Raw genomic sequence first — 19,495 nt, forward strand, 5'->3', positions numbered from 1 at the left:
CCACCGTCATCACTTGGCAAATGAGGAAACAGAGGCTCCGGTGGGGGGGTCTCTCGCCGGAGGGTGCTGTCTGCAGCCCACGTGATGTTAACCCCTAACATGCCCTCTCAGTTCCATGGCTGGCTCTGTCTCTGCCCTCCCCGGCCCCCGCCCCGCGGCATTCCCCACTCCTCGCTGGCTTGAGGATCCCCTGAGCTGAGCGCGGGGACAGGTATGCCCCAGTCTCGCTTCAAGCCGGGGGCCCAGCAAGTGGCGCCCGAGGGTCTTCTGGATGACGGCGCTCTCCCTCTAAGAAGCCCACTGCTGCCCTGGCTGACCCTACCCGAGCTCCGAGTGGAACCCGCCAAGTGGCAGGTCCCCCGACGCGGGCTCGGGGACACACTGTTGCACCTGGCCACCGAGCCTCGGGGGCACGTGAGGCGCTCGGTGCCGCGCCTGCCCACCCTGCCTCCCGTGGCCCAGCGGGTGGCAAGGAACCCGGCGCTGCTGAGCTCCCTGCTGCTGCCGCCCCTCTTCCCGGCAGGCGCGCCCCGGGGCCCAGCGGCGCCCCAGAGACCCACGCCTGCCCCGAGGGCAGACCAGCGGCAGGGCCAAGCCAGAGAGGCCCCGGGGGCCTTAGGGGCCCTGCTACGCGAGCTCCTTCCCTGCAGGGTCCGTGAGTTCCTGTGTCAGCTCCGGCCCGAGAGCGAGGAGCAGCGACCGAAGCCTCCAAGTGAGGATCGGACGGGGCGGGGCGGGAGGGGCGTGGGCACTTCCGGTGGGATTGGCCAATCCCAGGTATCTCCCGGCGGGAGGGGCGGGGGCACTTCCGGTGGGAATGACCAATCCCACGGCCCCTCCCGCGGGAGGGGCGGTGCCATCTCCGGTGGGAGGAGCCAGTCCCACGGCCCCGCCCCTGTCACACCCCCTGCAGAGAAGGACTTTTCGGTTGGTACCACCTCCACTCTTGCCCCCACTTTCCGGATACGGGCACTGAGGTCCCAAAGCTGTCGAACTAGGAAGAGCCTAGTCCGACAGCCCTGCCGTGGCGGGGTGCTTAACGATTTCCGCCTCCTTCCGGCTCCCAGCCGCCTCAGAATCGCAACAGCACGCGGGCGCGTGGGAGCACCGCCGACGTTCCGCTCCGTGTCCCGACGTCGCCGTCCTCCCTGACCTGCGGTAAGTGTCCTGCGGTCTGCTGGGTAGGGAGAGGGTGGAGAACCCCGAGGACTCCCGCCCGTCCACCCACCCGCGGCTATCAAGGTGATTCCAACTCAGAGCGACTCTACCTCACATGTCCACGGCGGTAAATCATTGAAGGTGCAGGCAAGCAGCATCTTCCCCGCCCCACCTCCCCGCCCCGCCCCGGGAGCTGCTTGCTAGTGGTTTTGAACCTGCAGCTTTGTAACTGGCCGTCCAGCGCTTACCTAACAGTGCCTCCAGGGCTCCTTGACTACTCATACCAGTTGTGGTCTATTTGTCTTCAAGGGGCCAACTGTCCTACCAGCAGCTGCCATTGTCCACAGAGAATCTTAAGATTTTGCTCCATCAGATAAGTGACCTGGGGTCCCTGAGAAGTAACAGCTCCCAGTTCTCCGCAGTCAGGAAGAGCAACCAGTGAGTCATAGGGCGGATGGAAGGGGGACTTGGGGAGAAAGAATTGTCTTTCTGACTTTCACCCATTTATCCATGACTCTGTCCATCTGCCTACTTATTCATCCATCCACCTGCGACCCATGAACCAGGTCTTCCGCCAAAGCATTCCTACCCCATCAAAAAATCCAACCATCTATCCATTCATCTGCGGTGACATAGATCTACCCATGAAATCAGGTCTTCTACACTCGAGAGGGTCCTTGAATTAGCCCGCTATGCTCCAACACATTTATATCGCATCCACGAATCCACTCATATATTCATTCTCCTAGTCAGCCATCCCTCCCTGCATACATTTTATCTAAGGACCACGTCCTTCAACCAGCGTATTTAGGAACTTCTCTCCCATTCATGAATTCCATTTAATCATCTATAAATCCTTATGATTCTGTAGATCCATCCATGAATCCAGTGATCAATCTGCTACAAATCAGTCCACTCACTTACAAATCCAGAACACTATCCATCCCTAATGCCATCATCTATAAATCCATACTCACTTACATAATCACCCATTCACCGTGACTCAGTCCTTCTGTTTAGACTGATTCATTCATTCCACGCATCCATCCTTGGCCCACCACCCAGTCATCCATTCGTCCGTCCGTCCATCCATCTATCCTTCCATCCATGTCTTCCTCTATTTCTCTATGTTCAATAGTAAGGAATGAGATAAAAGACGGGGGTAAGATAAGAGTGTGGGTATTGCAGCTTCCCCAAGCCTAGATGTCATCACTGTAAGGAAGGTAGAAAAGCAAGTCGGGAAAAATGTCTAGCTTTAATAGGCTAACACAGGGGCGAAGGGTGAACAGACCAGACTGCCTGCAAACTTAAAGACCTGGGAGAGCAACTGCCTGGTGTACAGTCTGCTACTTCCTAATCCTGTGCCCATGGCAGACAGTGCTAGTTGATCACAGCTATGTCCCCACCGATAACACTGTGCTCTAAGCAGACACTAGCAATGGGTCAGAGTAGGCACATGAAATATCATATGCCAACCCAGGAACTTTAAGCCAATCAAACTACATAAAGAAGCAGAGTCTCACAAGATGTAATACATAACACGGATGGAATTTAATATTGCAAACACAAAAATGGGGGCTAGCATCTACATACAGTTTCGTCAAGAAACACCCCTTGCACAGCTAAACTGAGACTCGACACTTGTAGCCAGACCTGAGGTGCCTCTCACCTTCTTGGTTGGCCCTGAGGCCTGCCCAGGACAGGTGATCATCAGCAGGTAACTGTTGGGTCACTAGGTAGCCAGGCCCTGTCCTGGGCACCGACTGGATGGAGCTTGAGTAGACGGATGGAAACCATGCTCCTTAGAGCCATACAGACAGAGAGACCTGATCAGAGAAATAAGGTCAAACATGGCACTTCCAAATCCACACATAGATCAAGCAGGCCTAACTCTCGCTTGGCCATACTCCCCATCCGCCATCCCCAAGGCCAAAACGAATCCCAGTTAGGGTAACAGGACCACACCACGTACCCTCCCCTCTTTGATACAAGCCCCAAGCCAGGTCCTGTCCTGGAGGCAGCGCCTAAGCTATTTACTATCCAGCAAAGTCTCGTGAGAAGGGTGGAATGGTGCCTGTCAGGTGGAGAACTTAAAGGGGAAAAGCACACCCTGGAGTCTCAAGGGGGTGTTGAGTCCTCCTTGGCCTAGGCCATGTGATCAGGAAGTGGCATGATGGGGACTGGCATTGATAATACTTTCTAACAGAATCAGCGTCCATGTCATATGAGAGCTCCCAGGTCGAGGTCTTTGCTCTGGGCCCTCCAGGCACTGGGCTGGGCACTTCTCAGGCACTAACCCGCCCTCCATGGCTGTCCAAAAAAGCACACACAGTGGGCTCCCTTTTACAAAGGAAACAGCTCTTAAATGGTTGGGGTGGGGATGCAACGCTACCTCACTCCTGAGTCCAGATTCTCATTCCAGTGGCTAAAACACTTCTCTGAAAAGGAGCCTTCAGACCTTAGCCTTGTGAGCCTAGGCAAGGAAAATGCAGAAAACCCTGTGCCTCCGTTTCCATCTCCATCAACGGAGGGAGGAAGCCTTTCCAATCCAGCCCAGCCAAGCCCACAGCTGGGGCCACACAGACAGCGTGGCAGACAGTGTTTCTCAGGATTGGGTGGGCTTAAGAGGATGGTACAAGGAGAGGGGTTGGGGGCACCCTGGGCCTGACTACTGGGAGTGTGATGGGTTGATGTTTGGCTTTCCCCAAGAGTGGTGGCGAGTGGCCCCTGTGGGCCGTGGTGTGGGGAGGCGTGTCTGCCGCAGGCCTCACCCACCCCTCTCACCCACCCTCAGCAGGCCTCACAGCACGAACTCCTCAAAGCTCCAGGCCGGACTCACCCACAGCTCCTCGGGAGAAGGCCCAGGCCTTCGAAAACGGTGTTGCCCTTTCCGTGTGCGTTTTGCGGACGAGACCTTACGGGACACAGCTCTCCGTTACTGGGAACGCAGCTGTTCCAGTAAGCACACGAGATGGGACGTTGGAGGCGGGGGTGGGGTGGGGGACAGTGTTATAAGGACAGAGCTGTGGTCCTGGGCCCTGGAATGAAGGGCCACTTGCCATGGGAGAGCCAGGGTGACCGTGGTTGGGGGTCCCTAGTCCACAGAGGTGTCCCAAGGTGAGCGCTGCCAGGGAGCTGGCCCTGGAGGCAATGGTCACGCAGGCCTGCCCACCACAGTAGCACTTCTCACTACTAAGGGGTCCTCACAGACCCCTAGAACCAGCCCCGCCAACCCCTGGCCCTGCAGCCCTCACTGAGTTGGGGAAGGCCCAGACACCACCAGAAGCCCCCCCCCCTCCAATCTCCATGGAGACAGACCTCTTCTCCCTCCTGAGCAAAGAAGCCACACTCCACCAGCTCCAAGCTGCAGCCACCAGCCACCAGCCCCTGGGTTCCCCGGCGGAAGGCGCCTCGGCTCTCGGGAGGGGCATCCTCATGTCCGTCCACTGTGAAGAATGGAGTGCAGATTCCGAAGGTGTGGTCAGAGGCTGACGACAATCAGTGTCCTAGCTCTGCCATGGCCTTTATAAACCTTTCTCCATCTGCCCAGCCTCTGCCCAGCCCTGCATGTGGCAAGACGAGCAGCCCCCAGTGCTTGCAGCAGCTGGCAGCCAGCATCTGTTCACTGAGCACCTACTACATGCAATTTCAGTAAATGGCAGCCCCAAAACCGAGCTGTGGGTGTAGCTCTATACAACCAGAGCCTTCTAGGATCCAACACACACACACACACACACACACACACACACACCACCACCACCACCACCACCACCCAGACTCTTGAGGGTCACCTAGGGGAGGCTGTTTATCTACCTCTGGTGGTCGGAGGGGGACGCTGAGCAGAAGGACTAGAAGCCAGAGTGCCCCAGGGCCACACTTGGGAAGCCAAGGCAAGGACTTCCTCCCAGACAAGGGCACAACCGATGCTAGTGACGTGATTAGCCTGGGAGACAGGCTACATGCCCTGGTCACAGGAGCTGTTGTCCCTGCCCCAGGAGAGGAGTGGGGCTCAGCCTGCACGGGAACTCAGAGGTCCTGACTGGTCTGAGGAGCCCTGGTGGCGGAGTGGTTACATGTTGGGCTACTAACGGCAAGGTCAGCAGTTCAAACCCACCTGCCTCTCCTTGGGAGATAGATGGGGCTTTCGACTCCCATGAAGAGCAAGGGTCATTATGAGTCGGCAGTGAGTTGTTTTGGGGTTTTTGACTAGCCAGAAAGGCAGCTGCTGGGCAGGACAGGCTCTAATGGAGGGATAGGGTCTATCCATCCATCCATCCATCTATCCATCCATCCATCCATCCATCCACCTTCTTTTGTCTCTCTGGCGCTCTGGGAGCTGGAGCAGGTGCTGTGGAGGGGAAGGACACAGCCCGGTAGTCAAGGCAGGAACAGTGGCACAAGCTAGTTGTAAAACCCAAGTCTGCTCTCGAGCAGCTGGAAGGGACTGGGTGTGTGTGTGGGGGGTGAGCCTTGGTTGCCATGGAGACAGACCATTTGCCTGCAGAAGAAGGGGAGGAGGGGGACCCTGCCCCTCCATTAGGGCCTGACCTGTGTCCTCTCCCCCACAGTCAGGCAGAGCCTCCTGGAGGGTGGGACGGCCCCCCAGCCCGTGGTGTCGGAGCAGGTTATCCGGAGTGTGGGCCGATGGCTGGAGAGTTTGCCCAGAGCCATGTGCCCTGGGACCCGGCCGGAGAAGGCTCGTGGTGGCAGCTCTCCGTGGGAGCCAGACAGCCCCAACCCGTGAGCGAGGCGCGCCTCCTCACCCTGCCAGCCAGCCGGGGGGTGGGCCTGGGACTGGGGCTCCAGCTCAGGGCTTCCTGTCTGTCAGGCCTACCCAGGAACCACCGGGCCGCCTCCCTGAGAGGACCTCCGGGGGGAGCAGTGGCCTGCCCTGCATCTCCAAAGAGACCCTTCCGAGGCAGCGGGGGGAGCTCAAGACCCACCTGGATGCCCCCAGCATCCTGAAGCAGGTGGGCAAGCTGCCCCGCACCTGGAGCCAGAAGCTGGTGAGTACTGCTGGGGCCCAGCCACCCAGAGTGCCCTGATGCAGGGGGAGGGGGGGGGAATGGGAGATGTGTTGGGCGTGGGGGGGTGGCTCAGCGGTGGGCTCTCAGCCCCAAGCTCCGCCCCTCAAGCAAAGCTGGGTGGTCAAGGGTGAGCTGTCTGGGTAGCTTGGTGTGAAATGGCAGCTCAGTGCTGCAGTGTCTGTCCAGTCCCCTGGGCCCAGGGAGCCCGTCTCCTTGCCAGGACGCCCACGGTGCCCAGCTGGCCCTCTTTGTTCTAGGAGTCCTTCCTGCCCAGCTTGGTGCTGCGCTCGGTCCTGAAGCGCCGCCCCAAGGGCTACCAGCTCCTCCTGCCTTCTGAAGCACTGCCTCGAATTCAGCGGTGAAAGCCCTCCAGGGTCCCCCCCAAAAAACCCTAAAAATAAACGCATGTCCTAGGTGGTAGGTGGCTGGGCCCCACAGCCAGGTCTCATGGTCCAAGCTCTCCTAGTCCTGATTGCTGCAGTCTGGGCCCAAGAGAACCCCTCATCTGGAAAGTGGGGGACCCTCGTATGTTCACTGGACCCAAGCCTGTGTGCACCTAGCCTTGCCCACCTGTGCCGGAGGAGGGAGACTGGGGAGTGGGGGCACCCATACTCCAGGGACCAGCGGGGAGAGGCCATGTTTCTCATCTGCACCCCTTCGACTGGGTATGTACACACCATCTGGGCCCCGGAGGGCCGGCATCTGAGCTTCTGGGTGGGCAGGGCCAGATGTTCCTCTTCTCCTCTGTGTGCACGTGTGTGTGTGTATGTGTAGGTGTGTATGTGTAGGTATGTGTTAGGTGTAGATGTGTGTAGGTGTACATGTGTGTATGTCTATGCGTATAGATATGTGTATATGAGTGTATGCGTAGGTATGTGTTAGGTGTACATGTGTGTGCATATAGATATGTGTACACATGAGTATATGTGTATATGTGTATGTATGTGTTAGGTGTACATGTGTGTGTATGTCTGTGCGTACAGGTATGTGTATATATGAGTGTGTGTGTGTGTGTGTTTGTAGGTGGGGAGCACCTCTAGGAGGTGGTGGCAAGCACCACTGGTCATCTGACCCTGGTCACTTACCCAGTGTCCCCAGGGCCACCCCCACACCCTCCGTTTCCAAGTCCATAGACAGGGTGGTTTGAAGGAGCCCAGGTGGCGCCAGGTGGGCGGTTCCTCCCCACCAGCCTGTGGGGAGGAAGAAGTGCAGTCTGCTCCTTCGTGAGGACCCCCGTGGGGCAGTTCTGCTCTGTGCCCAAGCGTTGCTGCGGGTCAGAATGCATTCGCGGACCTGGAGGGATCCCTGTCCCTCTGTTCTGAGCAGCCCTTGACCCAACCCAGGGGCCAAGTCGTCACCGCCACCTTCTGGCCAGCGGGGAAACTGCCATGGGCCCACCCTAGGGCCCGCCCCTGAGAGCGGAGCGGCTGCTTGGTAGGGGTTGGGTTGGCCAGTGGTGGGTGGTGGGTGATCTTGGGCCCCTTGGGTAGTGGACGAGGGGAGGCTTTTTGAAAAAGAGTGCCTGGCTCCAGAAGGCAAATGGCTTATTTATTTAGGGTTAAACTCTTTAAGGGGCCGTTACAAACCCTCTTCACTGGGCCCGAGTGACCATGCAGCGATCACCACCCTTTTTGCCCTGATGATTACCTGTTGACCGCAAGGTCAGCAGTTCGAAACTACCAGCTGCTTGCTGCTTGTGAGAAGGCCGAGGACTTCTGCCCCTATGCAGTTACCGTCTCAGAAACCCCCAAGGGCGCTTCTGCCCTGTCCTGCAGGGTCACTGTGCGTTGAAATCGCCTCGACGGCAATGAGGTTGGAAGTTTGGTTTTTCCCCTTCCAAGTTCCTTCCCCTGGCCCAGGATTTCTACGCCCCGGCCGGCCTTCCGCCGGCGCCTTCGCTGCAGTGCCGCGCCGCGCCACGTGGGGACAGTGTTGGCCCGGCGTTGGCGCCGCCTGGCGCGGCCGAAAGTTCGCAGCCTCGGGGTTCAGGGTCGGAAACTTTTCCCCTCGCGCACGCACGGCTTGCCTTCCCCGCAGTGACCCCCGGCTCCCGCCGCGGCCCGCCCTGCCCCGCCCTGCGCCGAGCCGGGAGTTCTCGGTGGAGAGCCTCGTTGGGCACGCCCGCACCCCCAGCCCCCCAACTTCTGTTTTCCCTTCTCGCTCTTAAGCCAGAATCTGCTAAGCTTGTTAGCGCACTGTCAGCACCGAGCACGGGACCTGGAGTTCCGAGTGGAACAGGGGCGCGGGCAAGGGGCTGGACATATCCTTGGTGGGGGCGGGCCCCCCAGGCCCTCGGGGCATTTTCCCGGCGGCTTGGGGGGTGCGGGGGTGCTCGGGTCTCCCAGGGGCGGGCTCCCGGCCCCTACTGCTGCTGTGGGCCCAGGATTAGCACCCCGAGGCCTTGTGCCCAGGCCACCCTGCCCCCTCGCCCACCTCCTGCCTCCACCTCTAGCTTCCAGGCCCCCTTCCTCATTCATTCCTGCCCTCGCCTGCCTTCCCCGGGCAGTCTGCCCCTTGGGTCCCGCGGTCCCCCTCCCTCCCTCCCCAGACAAACATGGAATCTGCGTCAAGAGCACCATGAGCGCCAGCTCGGATCCTCAACCCTGCCATGGACTGACAGTGTACGCACACACATGCGTGCACACACGTGCACACAGGGAGCAGACACACACACATACTCCGTGGTAAACACTACACACAAACACATGCATACATACACATCTCCCAGACACAGAGACCAGAAAGAAACTACGTGGATGAACATTACACATGTGCACACACACACAGCTTAAAGGCAGGCACAAACAGAACCCAGAGAAACCCACACCTCATGGAACACCACCACACAGGACGCACCCCCCCCATACACTCACCCCCCCCCCATACACTCATACACATTTCAAAGACAGAGGCCCACACACATGCACACAGACACCACACAATACGGTCCCGCAGTGAGGGTCTCCAGTCTCCACAGCCCACGTCCTGTTGCCAGGCTGGAGGACACAGGTGCCCCAGGATGGTCACCCTTAGTCTCACATGCCCCCCCTCCTGGGGAGGGCAGGAGACAGTGCTGCAAGGAGGGGAGGGGGACCTGCCAGGTGTCCCCATTCCTCAGTGTCACCCATGCCTGACCAGGACCCTGGGCCTCCCACAAGGGTCCCAGAAGGGCCCTCCTTGCGAGTACATTTCCACTGGGACTGGCAGGCAGCCAGACTGCATCAAGGGAGCTGTGAGGCTGGAATCTGGATTCCGGTTCCCCTCGCCTCAGGCTGCTCAGAGCCCCCAGACACTCCTCCTCCTGCCCCGCCCACCCTTTCCAACCCCACGGGACCCATGGCTGTGGTCAGGGGAGACCACAGCCAAGTCAGAGGAGGGCAGCGGGGCCGGATTGGGGGCTGGTGGAGGAGAATGAACCCCACCTTGGAGCAGAACGAAGGCTGAGTTGGGAGGGGCAGAAAAATCACTGCTCCTTCCTAGGCAGCCCCCCCACCTGTTTGCCCACCCTCAGCTGCCCTCAGAACCACCACCGAGGGGAAACTGAGGCCCAGAGAGGTGACACTTTACTGAGGTCACACAGTAATGAACTCAAAGTCATGGAAGCAAGACACCAAGGCACAGTCCTGTCATGTAGGAACAGTGCTGTGGGGGAGGTCTCTGTCCCCAAAGCAAGTGGGAGTGGGGGGCGAGTGTCCTGCCTTCTTGAGGGGTCCATCTACACAAGGGACACCTCAGATGGGGAAGGATCAGAGCAAAGTGGAGAGATGTGGGGGGCCCAAGTGAAGTCAGTCTAAGAGGGACACCAGGGCCCTGAGCTGCCCCATGGGCTCGCTTGCTTTCCTCCTACAGGTCACTCACTGGGCACACACTGGCCAAGCCCTGCTCCCAGAAGCACACAGCCCAGAGTGAGGCAGGCATGGACACAAGTGGGCAAGTCCAGGGAAGGACAGGTACATTGATGGGACATCGGGACGTAGGACCACAGGGGCTCTAAGATGGACACCGGACCATCCAAGGGCATTGCAGTGGAGGCAGGGCCAGGACTGGACAGAGCAGGGGCAGTGCAGGAAGGGCAGCTGCTCCAGTCTGGGTGGGCCCCTCAGCTGTAGGAGTTCTAAGCCTGGGCCAGCGGCAGGGAAAGGACATGGGTGGGCTGTTGACAAGATGGAGGGAGGCCAGTGCTACGTAACACACACACACACAGTCCCAGCCCCATGGACTGGCTACTCCGGTGCTCGCTCTGCCTTCATCATGCCCTTTACCCAACACCCTGTCTGTCCCCAAACGCTCTCCCTCCTTCCTTCTGCCCCCTGGGTTCTTCTGTGGTCCTCTTCCAAACACTGTCCAAGCAGATGGCCTGCAGCACCTCCCAGGGCTTCCTTTGGAGGCTGTGACAGCCCCCCTTGGAGACGTGGGTGCCACCACCTCCAGGCATACCCACAAGCCTTAACCCTCTAGAATAAGACCCAGGAAGAAGGGGGACCACTTGGGCCCCTGGGAGCCAGTTTGGGGTGCTGGCTATGTGCATGGGAGAAGGTAGGATTGGTCCCTCTCAGGACCCCCAAGAACAGCAGCAATGCTCTCACCCCCTTACATCAAGGGACTTTGGGGACCCCTAGGAGACCTCCCTCCACACTTCTCTCCCCTCCCCCCCATTGATGATCTGTACCTGGAAGCTAGGGCGGCTGCAGTGGGTGATACTCAAGCTTTTGAGCCTCCCAGGGAGTCCCCACCCCCCACCCCCTGGCAACCTTCCAGCTCTTGTGAAGACAGAACCCTGCCTACCCCAGAGGGACCTTCCCATGGGGACCTGCAGTGGCAGTCGCTGACAGCCGGCCCCAGGCCCCCGGCCAGCCAGCTTCCAGGACTGAGGCTCCCAAAATCCGTAAGAGGGACCAGCAATCCAAGGGAGCCAGACAGACCTGGGCCCTGCCTTCAGCAGGAAAGGAAGATTATGACTCAGTGCTGTTGAGCAAGGGCTGTTGCGCTCGGAGCCTGCTCTGAACACCACCCTGCAGACCGCTGGTGTTTCCAGGGGCCCAAACACCAAGGCCTTGCCCTCCAGCCCCCTCGGAGGCCGGCCACAGTGACCCTCCAGAAGTTCTCTGAGACGGGACCTCTCTAAGGCGCGCAGACAGCTTCCCCTTGTTCCTTTGGAGCCACGTCTGGGTTTGAACCAGCCACCTGGCCCAAGGCCTAACCCACAACCACCAGGAAGGAGGGCAGGACACAGGCAGGCTGAGGGACTCCAGGTCAGACTGGAGAGGGTGGTGAATGTTGGGCGTGTCTCCTCCTCCAGGAAGCCCTCCAGTTTCCTCAAGCCCAGAGGGTAAGCCCCTGGTGGGCAGGATGCACAGGCTGGCCACCTCTGCCCGTTGTGTTCCCTTGCTTGTTCTGGGAAGGAAACTGCGCATGTTCTCTTCCCTGTGTCCCGGCACTGGGAAGGGTCTAGTGAACCAGACAGGCATGCTTCCTGCCTGGAGACAGGGCGGGGTTAGGGGGAGAGGGGGGTGGGGCTCCACGTTGCTGGATCTGTGTTGCTGTTTGGGGCCCACACTTGGCTCAGTCTCCAGTCTCCAACTTGCCAACTTGCACGTCCGTCGTGATAACTTCGGAGCAGTTACTCAGGTTTTCTTTTGCCCTGGATGCAGATTGTTGGGCGGTGGGTGGGGGACAGGAGGGGGCGGGAACAGAGCGCCTGTAAGCACACCCACTGGCCTGAAAGCTGATGGAGGAGTAAGGGGAGGGGTTGGCTACAGGCAGCCCTAGCTGGTCAGGGCAGAGGGGCTGGGAGGCAGGAGTGAAGCTGTGTTGAGCAGGTACCAGGAGGTAACATCCCTGTGGACCTCAGCAAGCAGTAGGCTTTGTCCTGACTCTGAGTCACTGTCCTGGGTCCATGGTCCCCTCAGGGCAGCTCTCTCAGGGCTGGGCCAGCGAGTCTCAGGAAGGACTTGAAAGAGACCCCGGAATCTATTTATTGATGAGGGTGTGGGCAGCACCCCCTCCAGAGGTAGCCACAAGAAATGAGAAGAGCAGGATGCCCCTGCTAGCCCCCACCACCCACCAGGCCACCAGAGCTGTGGGCTGTTCTGTGTACACACAGCAGGCTCTGCCACGTGGTGTCCGTATGTTTCCACCTATGTTGCTGCACAGAAACCAGCACGCCCTGTGTTCTCACGCTGCAACTGAACATGTGGTTCAGGGAAGACGCTGTCAAGGTCATTTGACTGTACAGCGGGAGAAACCTGGGCCCAGGCCGCCACCCGGCAAGTGTGGCCCCACCCCACCCAAGACCCCCCGTGGCCAAAGTTCTGCCCTGTGAAGAGGTGCCCTGTAAGGATCCCTATTTTCCCACAATGCCCCGAGAGGTGCAGATACTACCTCAGGATCACACAGGGGAGCAAGGACCAGAGCCCACAGAGTCATCCTGGGCACGCCACACAAGCTCAGAACCTCCCTGATGGCAGATGGCAACGCCACCCCAACCTCTCCGGGTGGGAATTTGCAGAGGTCTCTGCCAGGGCCTGAGCAAGCCACCTGGGTGGAGCTGCCAGGAATCCCAGCAAGGCCTAGAGGGCGGGGGGGGGGGGGGGGGGGCAGGTGGAGTACTTGTCCCATGTCCCAGCTGCACTGAGTCCCCGCCGCCTGTGCCTGGCCACCAGAGAGGACCAGCAGCATCAGCTGGCGGGAAGCACCCAGGGCTTTGATTCAGCATTTGGCTTCCAAGGGTGGTTTTTCACGTTCTGTTTATTCAGCGTGTGCCTCTGAAATCGCCTTCCCATCCCAGGAAAGGGCGCTGCTTCAGATACGAAGTGTTGTCTCCCTCTGAGAAGTCACTCCCCCAAGTCAGGCTTACCACCCCTGAGCACACCCCTTCCCCTCCACGTGTGGACACCCACCTGCCCTGAGCAACCTGGGGCAGGTAACAGGCAGCCCCTCCAAGGACGGGGGTCACCTTCAACCCCAGGGGCAGGGAGGCTCTGGTTTTGGTGGTCAAAGGAGCTGTGATAGACACTAAGGATCTTCTCTGTCAGGAAGAAATGGACCCACACACACCATTTTGGATCCAATTCCAGGAGGGTCTAGGTCTCCAGGACCTTCCAAGACCCACTTCGGACCCCTCCCTGCAGTTTCCCTCCTGCTCCTAAAGGCGTCCCACCCTCAGCCCCTTTGGACTCAGCAGCATTGCAGCTGAGATCCATGGAGGGCTTACTCTGTGTCAGGCAGTGTCCAGCAGGAGGTCAGGAGGTGATTCATGACTGCACAAATGAGGCACAGAGAGGTGGTGTCAAACAGCTTGTTCGTGGCTGAGTGGGAGAACGTGGGCATGCACACACACACACACACACACACACACACACACACAGACTCAAACCTGCCAGTGAGCTTCAGGGAGAGCCCTGGAGTGTAAGGGCCCAGGCTGCGGGGGTGGCCAAGGGGTCAGACAAGCTGTCCAGGTCCTTTTGAGGGCCCAGGCTAGGTCCACCCAGCCAGGGAGTAGAGGCTGATCTGAATGAGAGTGACAGACCACACGGTCCCACAGTGCAGACAAAAACCAAGGACATCAGGACAGACTGGCAGCACACACACCCCTGCCCACCACCCAACCAGCTTCCTCCCTGCTCCCCTTCTTGCTCCTGCTCTCTTCCACATCCCCCTCCCTCCTCCTAATTCCCTTCAACCTCTTCCCTCCCTCCTTCCCTTCTGTCTGCCCCCCCCCCCTTTCTGGCCCAAGCTCTCCCTTTTTCTCCTTCTCCTCCCTCCTTCCCTCCCTTTCTACCCCCTCCTTGGTCTCCCTCTCTTCCCTATCACCCCCGCCCCCATCCACAGACCAGGTTAAGACGTGCTTGCCCCCTCAGGCCTCTCCCCATCTTTTGGCAGAAGGAGCACACTTCTGAGAAGGGTCAGGCCCTGTGTGGGGCCCACTGTCTGTCTCAGAAGGAAGGGCAAGGGGCCACTCCCACCACCACTCCCAGGTGCTGGGAGACCCGGGCAGGGTCTCTCCAAGCCTCCCAGGGATGCCTCCTGGGGAGCTGTGACACACCACACAACCTGCTATTCTGCATCCAGCAGGAGTGGGGGCTGGCATGGGACTGAAGGGAAGGGAAATCTAACTTGCAAATATCCCCATTTGATCCGGTTGGTTCCTTTCTCCTCCTGCAGCGCCTGGTAGAGGTGACTTGTGAGCTCCTCTCCCCAAATGCCAAGGCCCCGGCGTGGGGCTTGGAGTGCCCACTGCCCCTGAGGCTGGAGCCCAGACTGCCAGCCCTGCCTGTTCACTGACCCTGAGGGTCTTCTCCCTGAGCCCCAAGATCCTGTTCCCTTCCCTTCCTCCATGCCCCGCACTCCCTTGTAGCCCCGCCCCTGCCTCCCCTCCCTGTCTTCATCTTGAAAAGATGACCCCCCCCCCAGGGCATGGCAGTTACTCAGCAGAATGCCAAGGGGAGTGCCACAGAGGAGGTGGGTCCTCAGAGTGGGCCCCACAGCACCCGAGCAGGATTCTCGCACCCTCGTGCCCGTGCCTCCGTGTCCCTGCTTGGCCGGCCAGGAGGCGGGCTGCAGGCTCCACACCTGCTCAGGGGAGGAGTCTCTGGTGCTCCCTCTGGATGGCTGGCACGGGTCATCCTCCTTTCACGCTATTTGACTTCCTTGATTATCTGATTTTCCAGGGAGGAATTTTAAATCTCAGGGCTGAGGTGGCATCTGTCTGCTTGTTACCAGGGTACACACCCCGCCCCACCAGCCTGCGTGTAGTGTGCTGTGCCTCTCATCCGGGGAAGCCCATTCAGGCTGTCCTTGCAGGGCAGACACTGAGCCACATAGAGGCCTGTCCAGGGCTCTGCCCAGTGTGTCCTTTGATAGCGTCTTGGGGCGGGGGTGGGGTGGACAGCCTGGGAGGGAAGGGGTTTCTGCTATCATTTTCCTAAGTGATGATGGAGTCTGGAGCTGGGGGTGTGGTGGGTATGTGTGTCAGAAGCTAGACAATCCCAAACCAAATCAGACTCTGTGCCAACTTCTAGTGACCCTACAGTAGAGGGCGAACTGCCCCTGGGGGTTTCTTTTTTTTTTTTTAATAGTTTTATTGGGGGCTCATAGAACTCATCACAATCCATACATACATCCATTGTGTCAAGCACATTTGTACATTCATTGCCCTCATCATTCTCAAAACATTTGCTCTTCACTTAAGCTCCTGGCATCAGCTCCTCATTTTCCCCTCCCTCATGAACCCTTGATAATTTATACATTATTATTTTGTCATATCTTACACTGTCCGGCATCTCCCTTCACCCACTTTTCTGTTGTCCGTCCCCAAGGGAGGAGGTTATATGTAGATCCTTGTCATCGGCTCCTCCTACCCTGTGGGTTTCTGGGACTGTAACTCTTTACCAAAATAGAAGGTCTTGCCTTTCGCCTGAGGAGCATCTGGTGGTTTTGAACTGCTGACCTTGTGGTTGGTAGCTCAGTGTTTAACCCAGGACACCACCAGAGCTCCCTTTGAGTACTATAGTGTCTTTCATTGGGGTTCTTATGTTGGTTGACAAGGGCCTTCCCTGGGCCTGACACATACCAATCATTCTGGGGGGGAAGGCAGGCCACCCTCTTTAGCCCCTAGGGGCCAGGATCAAGCTCACTGTGTGGAAGCCCCGTTCCTCAGTTTCCCCACCTACAAAATGGGGGGTGACTTGTACACTTGGCCTCTTAGGATGTGGAGCATGATATCACAAATTATAATGTACCCTACTGCTCGGGCTGTGGGCTTGGCCGGGGCCCTCGAACTGCAAGGTCTGGCAGTTCAAAACCACCAGCTGTGGAAAGCAGACTGTCAGCCCCCATAAAGACTTACAGTCTTGGGAATCCTATACACAGGGTCAGGATTGAGGCAGGATCAACTAGATGACCCTGGATTAGGTGGCTGAAAGCACCAGGAATTTGTCACATTTCTGGAAGACCCCCACCACACACACACACACACACACACACACACACACACACACACTGCCAACAAGTCGATTCTGATACATAGGAACCTAGCAACTACAGGACAGTTCTGGGTTTCCGAGCCGATGAATCTCTATGGGAGCAAGGGCCCTCATTCCCCCTTGGAGACATGATGGGTTGAACCGCTGACCTTGTAGTCAGTCAGCAGCCCCAAGCTTGCCTCACAACACCAGCAAGACGCCCTGAAGGGCTTCCTTCATTGAATAAAGAGCTTGCCCTAATTTAGCAGGACCTCCTTTTAACTTGACCACATCTGAGAGGATGCTTTCCAGACAAGATTACTTTCACAGGTCCTGGGGTGGGGGTCAAGGCCAGGACATCTGCTTCTGGGGAGCACTCATGAGCCCACACGAAGATCTCCACAGCAGGAGGGCAGGACCAGGAAAGGATGCTCAGGACCTGAACTTGTGCTCCCAGTTGCAAGGGTCAGGCCCCCTTTTACCTGGCTGTACCCCGCCGTCCCCGCCTTCACCTGGAACAGATGCTCTCAATTCACTGCTCTGGGTGCTGAGAGGCTTCGGTGGGGTCGGCCTGGGCAGTGCATCAGAGGCTCAGGAGAGTAAGTGGCCCACTACAGTGACTACTGCCAACCTTTGTCCTTCAGGGTACTGCTGGGCCATCAGCAAGGTAAGGCCTTTTCCTCCACCCCTCCCACCAGTGGTGAAGCAGGCCTGTGAGGAGGGGATGGGGGAGGGGCAGGAGCAGGTCAGCTTCTACCAGGAACCCCGCCACTCCCCCCAAAAAAACCCAAACACAAAAAAGCCCTCATTGTGATGGAGTTCATTGGGACTCAGTGGCCACCCTCGAGGACAGGGCAGAACCGGCCCTGTGGGTTTCTGAGAGTAAAAGAGGTATCCTCGATATTCACCCGCCCCCTGGAACATTTGGGGGACACTGAGGCCCAGGCAAGGCAGACCAGAGCAAAGGGTCCCACAGCCAGAGGGGGCAGGGCTTGAGCTCCGAGCAGGAAGCCGGCGGGGTGAGGGGCGGGCAAGGGAGGAGCCCTGGGGCAGGGGGTGCCCCGGCCGTCCAGCAGCTGCCCGGGAGCCCTCCCCAAGAAGGCTTGCTGGACGGAGGGCAGCTGGAGGGACTGGCCTGCCTGCGGCCACACAGCGCAGGAGTGAGGGTCCCTTTCCCAGCGCGGCCGCCTCGCGGGCCCCCAGCCGCTCCCCCTTCGCGGCCAGGACCTGCCCGGACGTGCAGGAATCCGGGAGGTCTGCTACCCGGGCCGAAGCCGCGGAATGAAAGCGAAGCCAATGAAACCCGTCTCCCACCCCGGCCCGCCCGCCCCCTACTGCGCGCCCGCCCCTTCCGAAACCCAAGCTGGCTGGGGGTGGCGGCCTTTGATGTCGGCTGGACAGCCCTCCCTGCCCCCGACCAGCTGGGGGTTCCGGGAGGGAGGCCGACTTGAAAGGCGGGCCGCGAGGCCGGTCCAGCCTTCCTGGGGCGGGGCGCGCCAAGGGCCAGGAGAGGGGGTCCCCTGCTCAGCAATCCCCCACCAGGGCAACTCAGTGACCCCGGCATTCCAGGTCCTGCCCAGCGCTGCCATTCTCACGGGGCAAGCCCGCTTGCCTCCCAGAGAGTCTCCCCTTCTTGTGGCCCTTCCCGGAAAGCCCACCTCCAATCTCTTCCCAAGACCCCCATCAAAACGGATCCCAGTAATGAATTCCTGGCTTGAGTCTACCTCCTTCGTTGGCTACCCACTCGGGGCTGGGAAACAGAAATCTCAAGGAGAACCTCAGTCGTCATGAGTCGTCAGCACATTACTGAGCCCTTCTGAGAATTCCAAGATCCCAGGGGTCTTTCCCTCACTGCTGTGGGCACCCGGCTCCTGCAGCAGCCTTTGGCCGCAACCATTGGCAACCCCAGTCTCCGGAATCCTTCCAGCCAGTAACCCATGATCCTTTGCAGCCTCCTCCTTGCTCTCCCCCCACTTTGGTCAACTCTTTTTCCAGGCCTCTCCCAGCTGCCCTGGAGGGACAAGCTAGGGACAGATTGTTAGTCCCGAGTTGCAAATGAGGACACAGGCTCAAAGAGGGGAACCAGGCTGCAGAACTGGTTGGAGGTGGCCATGCTAGGTCTCAGAGGAGCCCTAACACAGGTGCCCTCCCCCCAGGACAGACTCAAAACTAGGATTCCCTTCACTCAGGATTCCTGGGAGGGGGAAGGGGCCCAAGCACTGTCCATTCAGAGGGCCAGTGGGGGGCGGGGCATCAGGACAGTCAATCAGGGAAGCAGTAGTTCTGGTCATAAGCTCCAGGGTAGGTTTCAGCATTCCACCCCAGGAACTGGTATGATTTTAATGCACACCTCCAGCCCTGAAAGGGGTCTTCTCTTGCCCCCCTAGAAGGGGAGGTGGGGAAGGGTGAAGAGGGCGGTGGCAGTTCAAAGACAGGCTGCCCCAGAGGACTGTGGTCTGGATGGGCAAAACCAGGCAGGAGGGACAGCCTCCTCTCATGGCCAGCCTGGCTTTTCTGGAGACCTGGGAGCTCAACTCCCCCCTCCCCCATCATTCCTCCTGCCTCCCTCCCCAACTTCTGCCTGCAGCCACTTCTCCCCTCCAAGTGTGCACCCCTTCCCTACCACTCCCCTGCTGGCTTCAGCAGACAAAGAAGGGAGCCCTCAGGGGGCTGACCCTGGGGCAGCAGGCAAGAACCTGACTACCCTGGGGTCTGCCTCTCAGCCTAGATTTGCTCATATGTCCTGGGCTTCCTTTAACAAATGCTTAGTGAGCACCTACTGTGTGCTGCCCTTGGGCTAAATGTGTCAGATTCCCTGTCCCTTCTGCAACGGACTAACCTGGGATCAGAAAGGAATGATTATAAATTCAGGTTCTAGGAGGTGGGACTGGCACAGAAGATAGATAGATGGTAGAGCTGTGCTCTCTCTCCTGGTATATCCTCTCCTCCTACTACCTTGATGAAACTCCTACACTTCCCTCAGGACCCCACCTAAATGTTCCCTCTATGAGAAGTCTTCTCAAACTCGTCCAGGCTCTGCCCCCTCTATGGTTCCTTAACTAGTTCACCATGTCTTCTAAAATGGTCATCTTTTAAAACAGTTTTATTGCCATGTAAATCACACAATTCAATAGTGCAATCACAGTAACGAGCTGCACAATCATCACAATCAATTTTAGAATGATTTCTTGTACTCACTGTTATCAGCTCCCTACTTCTCCCCAACCTCCCCTGCCACACCCCCAAAAAATCAGTACTCCAGTTACGATCTCTGTAGATTTACCTATCCTGGATTTCATATATGGGAAAACATACTAAAAGAAAACAACAACAACATTAAACCAACAA

The 19,495-nt window shown here is 58.5% G+C and overlaps 1 protein-coding gene across 1 annotated transcript; it reads left to right on the forward strand.

The window, feature by feature from the left end:
• Nucleotides 1–213: 213 nt before the first annotated feature.
• On the forward strand, nt 214–7,269 carry C10H9orf50 (chromosome 10 C9orf50 homolog). Its single transcript, XM_075559555.1, has 8 exons — nt 214–712; nt 914–927; nt 1,010–1,158; nt 1,468–1,596; nt 3,953–4,116; nt 5,727–5,898; nt 5,987–6,164; nt 6,443–7,269. The coding sequence occupies exons 1-8, from the start codon at nt 214–216 to the stop codon at nt 6,545–6,547; spliced, it is 1,410 nt and encodes a 469-aa protein (XP_075415670.1). The 3' UTR covers nt 6,548–7,269.
• Nucleotides 7,270–19,495: the final 12,226 nt, after the last annotated feature.

The sequence above is a fragment of the Tenrec ecaudatus genome, chromosome 10 (genome assembly GCF_050624435.1).
Source record: "Tenrec ecaudatus isolate mTenEca1 chromosome 10, mTenEca1.hap1, whole genome shotgun sequence".
Classification (NCBI taxonomy): Eukaryota; Metazoa; Chordata; class Mammalia; order Afrosoricida; family Tenrecidae; genus Tenrec; species Tenrec ecaudatus.

What these genes read in the sequence shown, in the direction of transcription:
- C10H9orf50 (XM_075559555.1), top strand. Translation starts at nt 214, where the DNA reads ATGCCCCAGTCTCGCTTCAAGCCGGGGGCCCAGCAAGTGGCGCCCGAG. An exon ending in GCCGTCCTCCCTGACCTGCG is followed by an intron (nt 1,159 to 1,467) that starts GTAAGTGTCCTG and finishes TTTGTCTTCAAG; the next exon opens with GGGCCAACTGTCCTACCAGC. An exon ending in CTGGGAACGCAGCTGTTCCA is followed by an intron (nt 4,117 to 5,726) that starts GTAAGCACACGA and finishes TCTCCCCCACAG; the next exon opens with TCAGGCAGAGCCTCCTGGAG.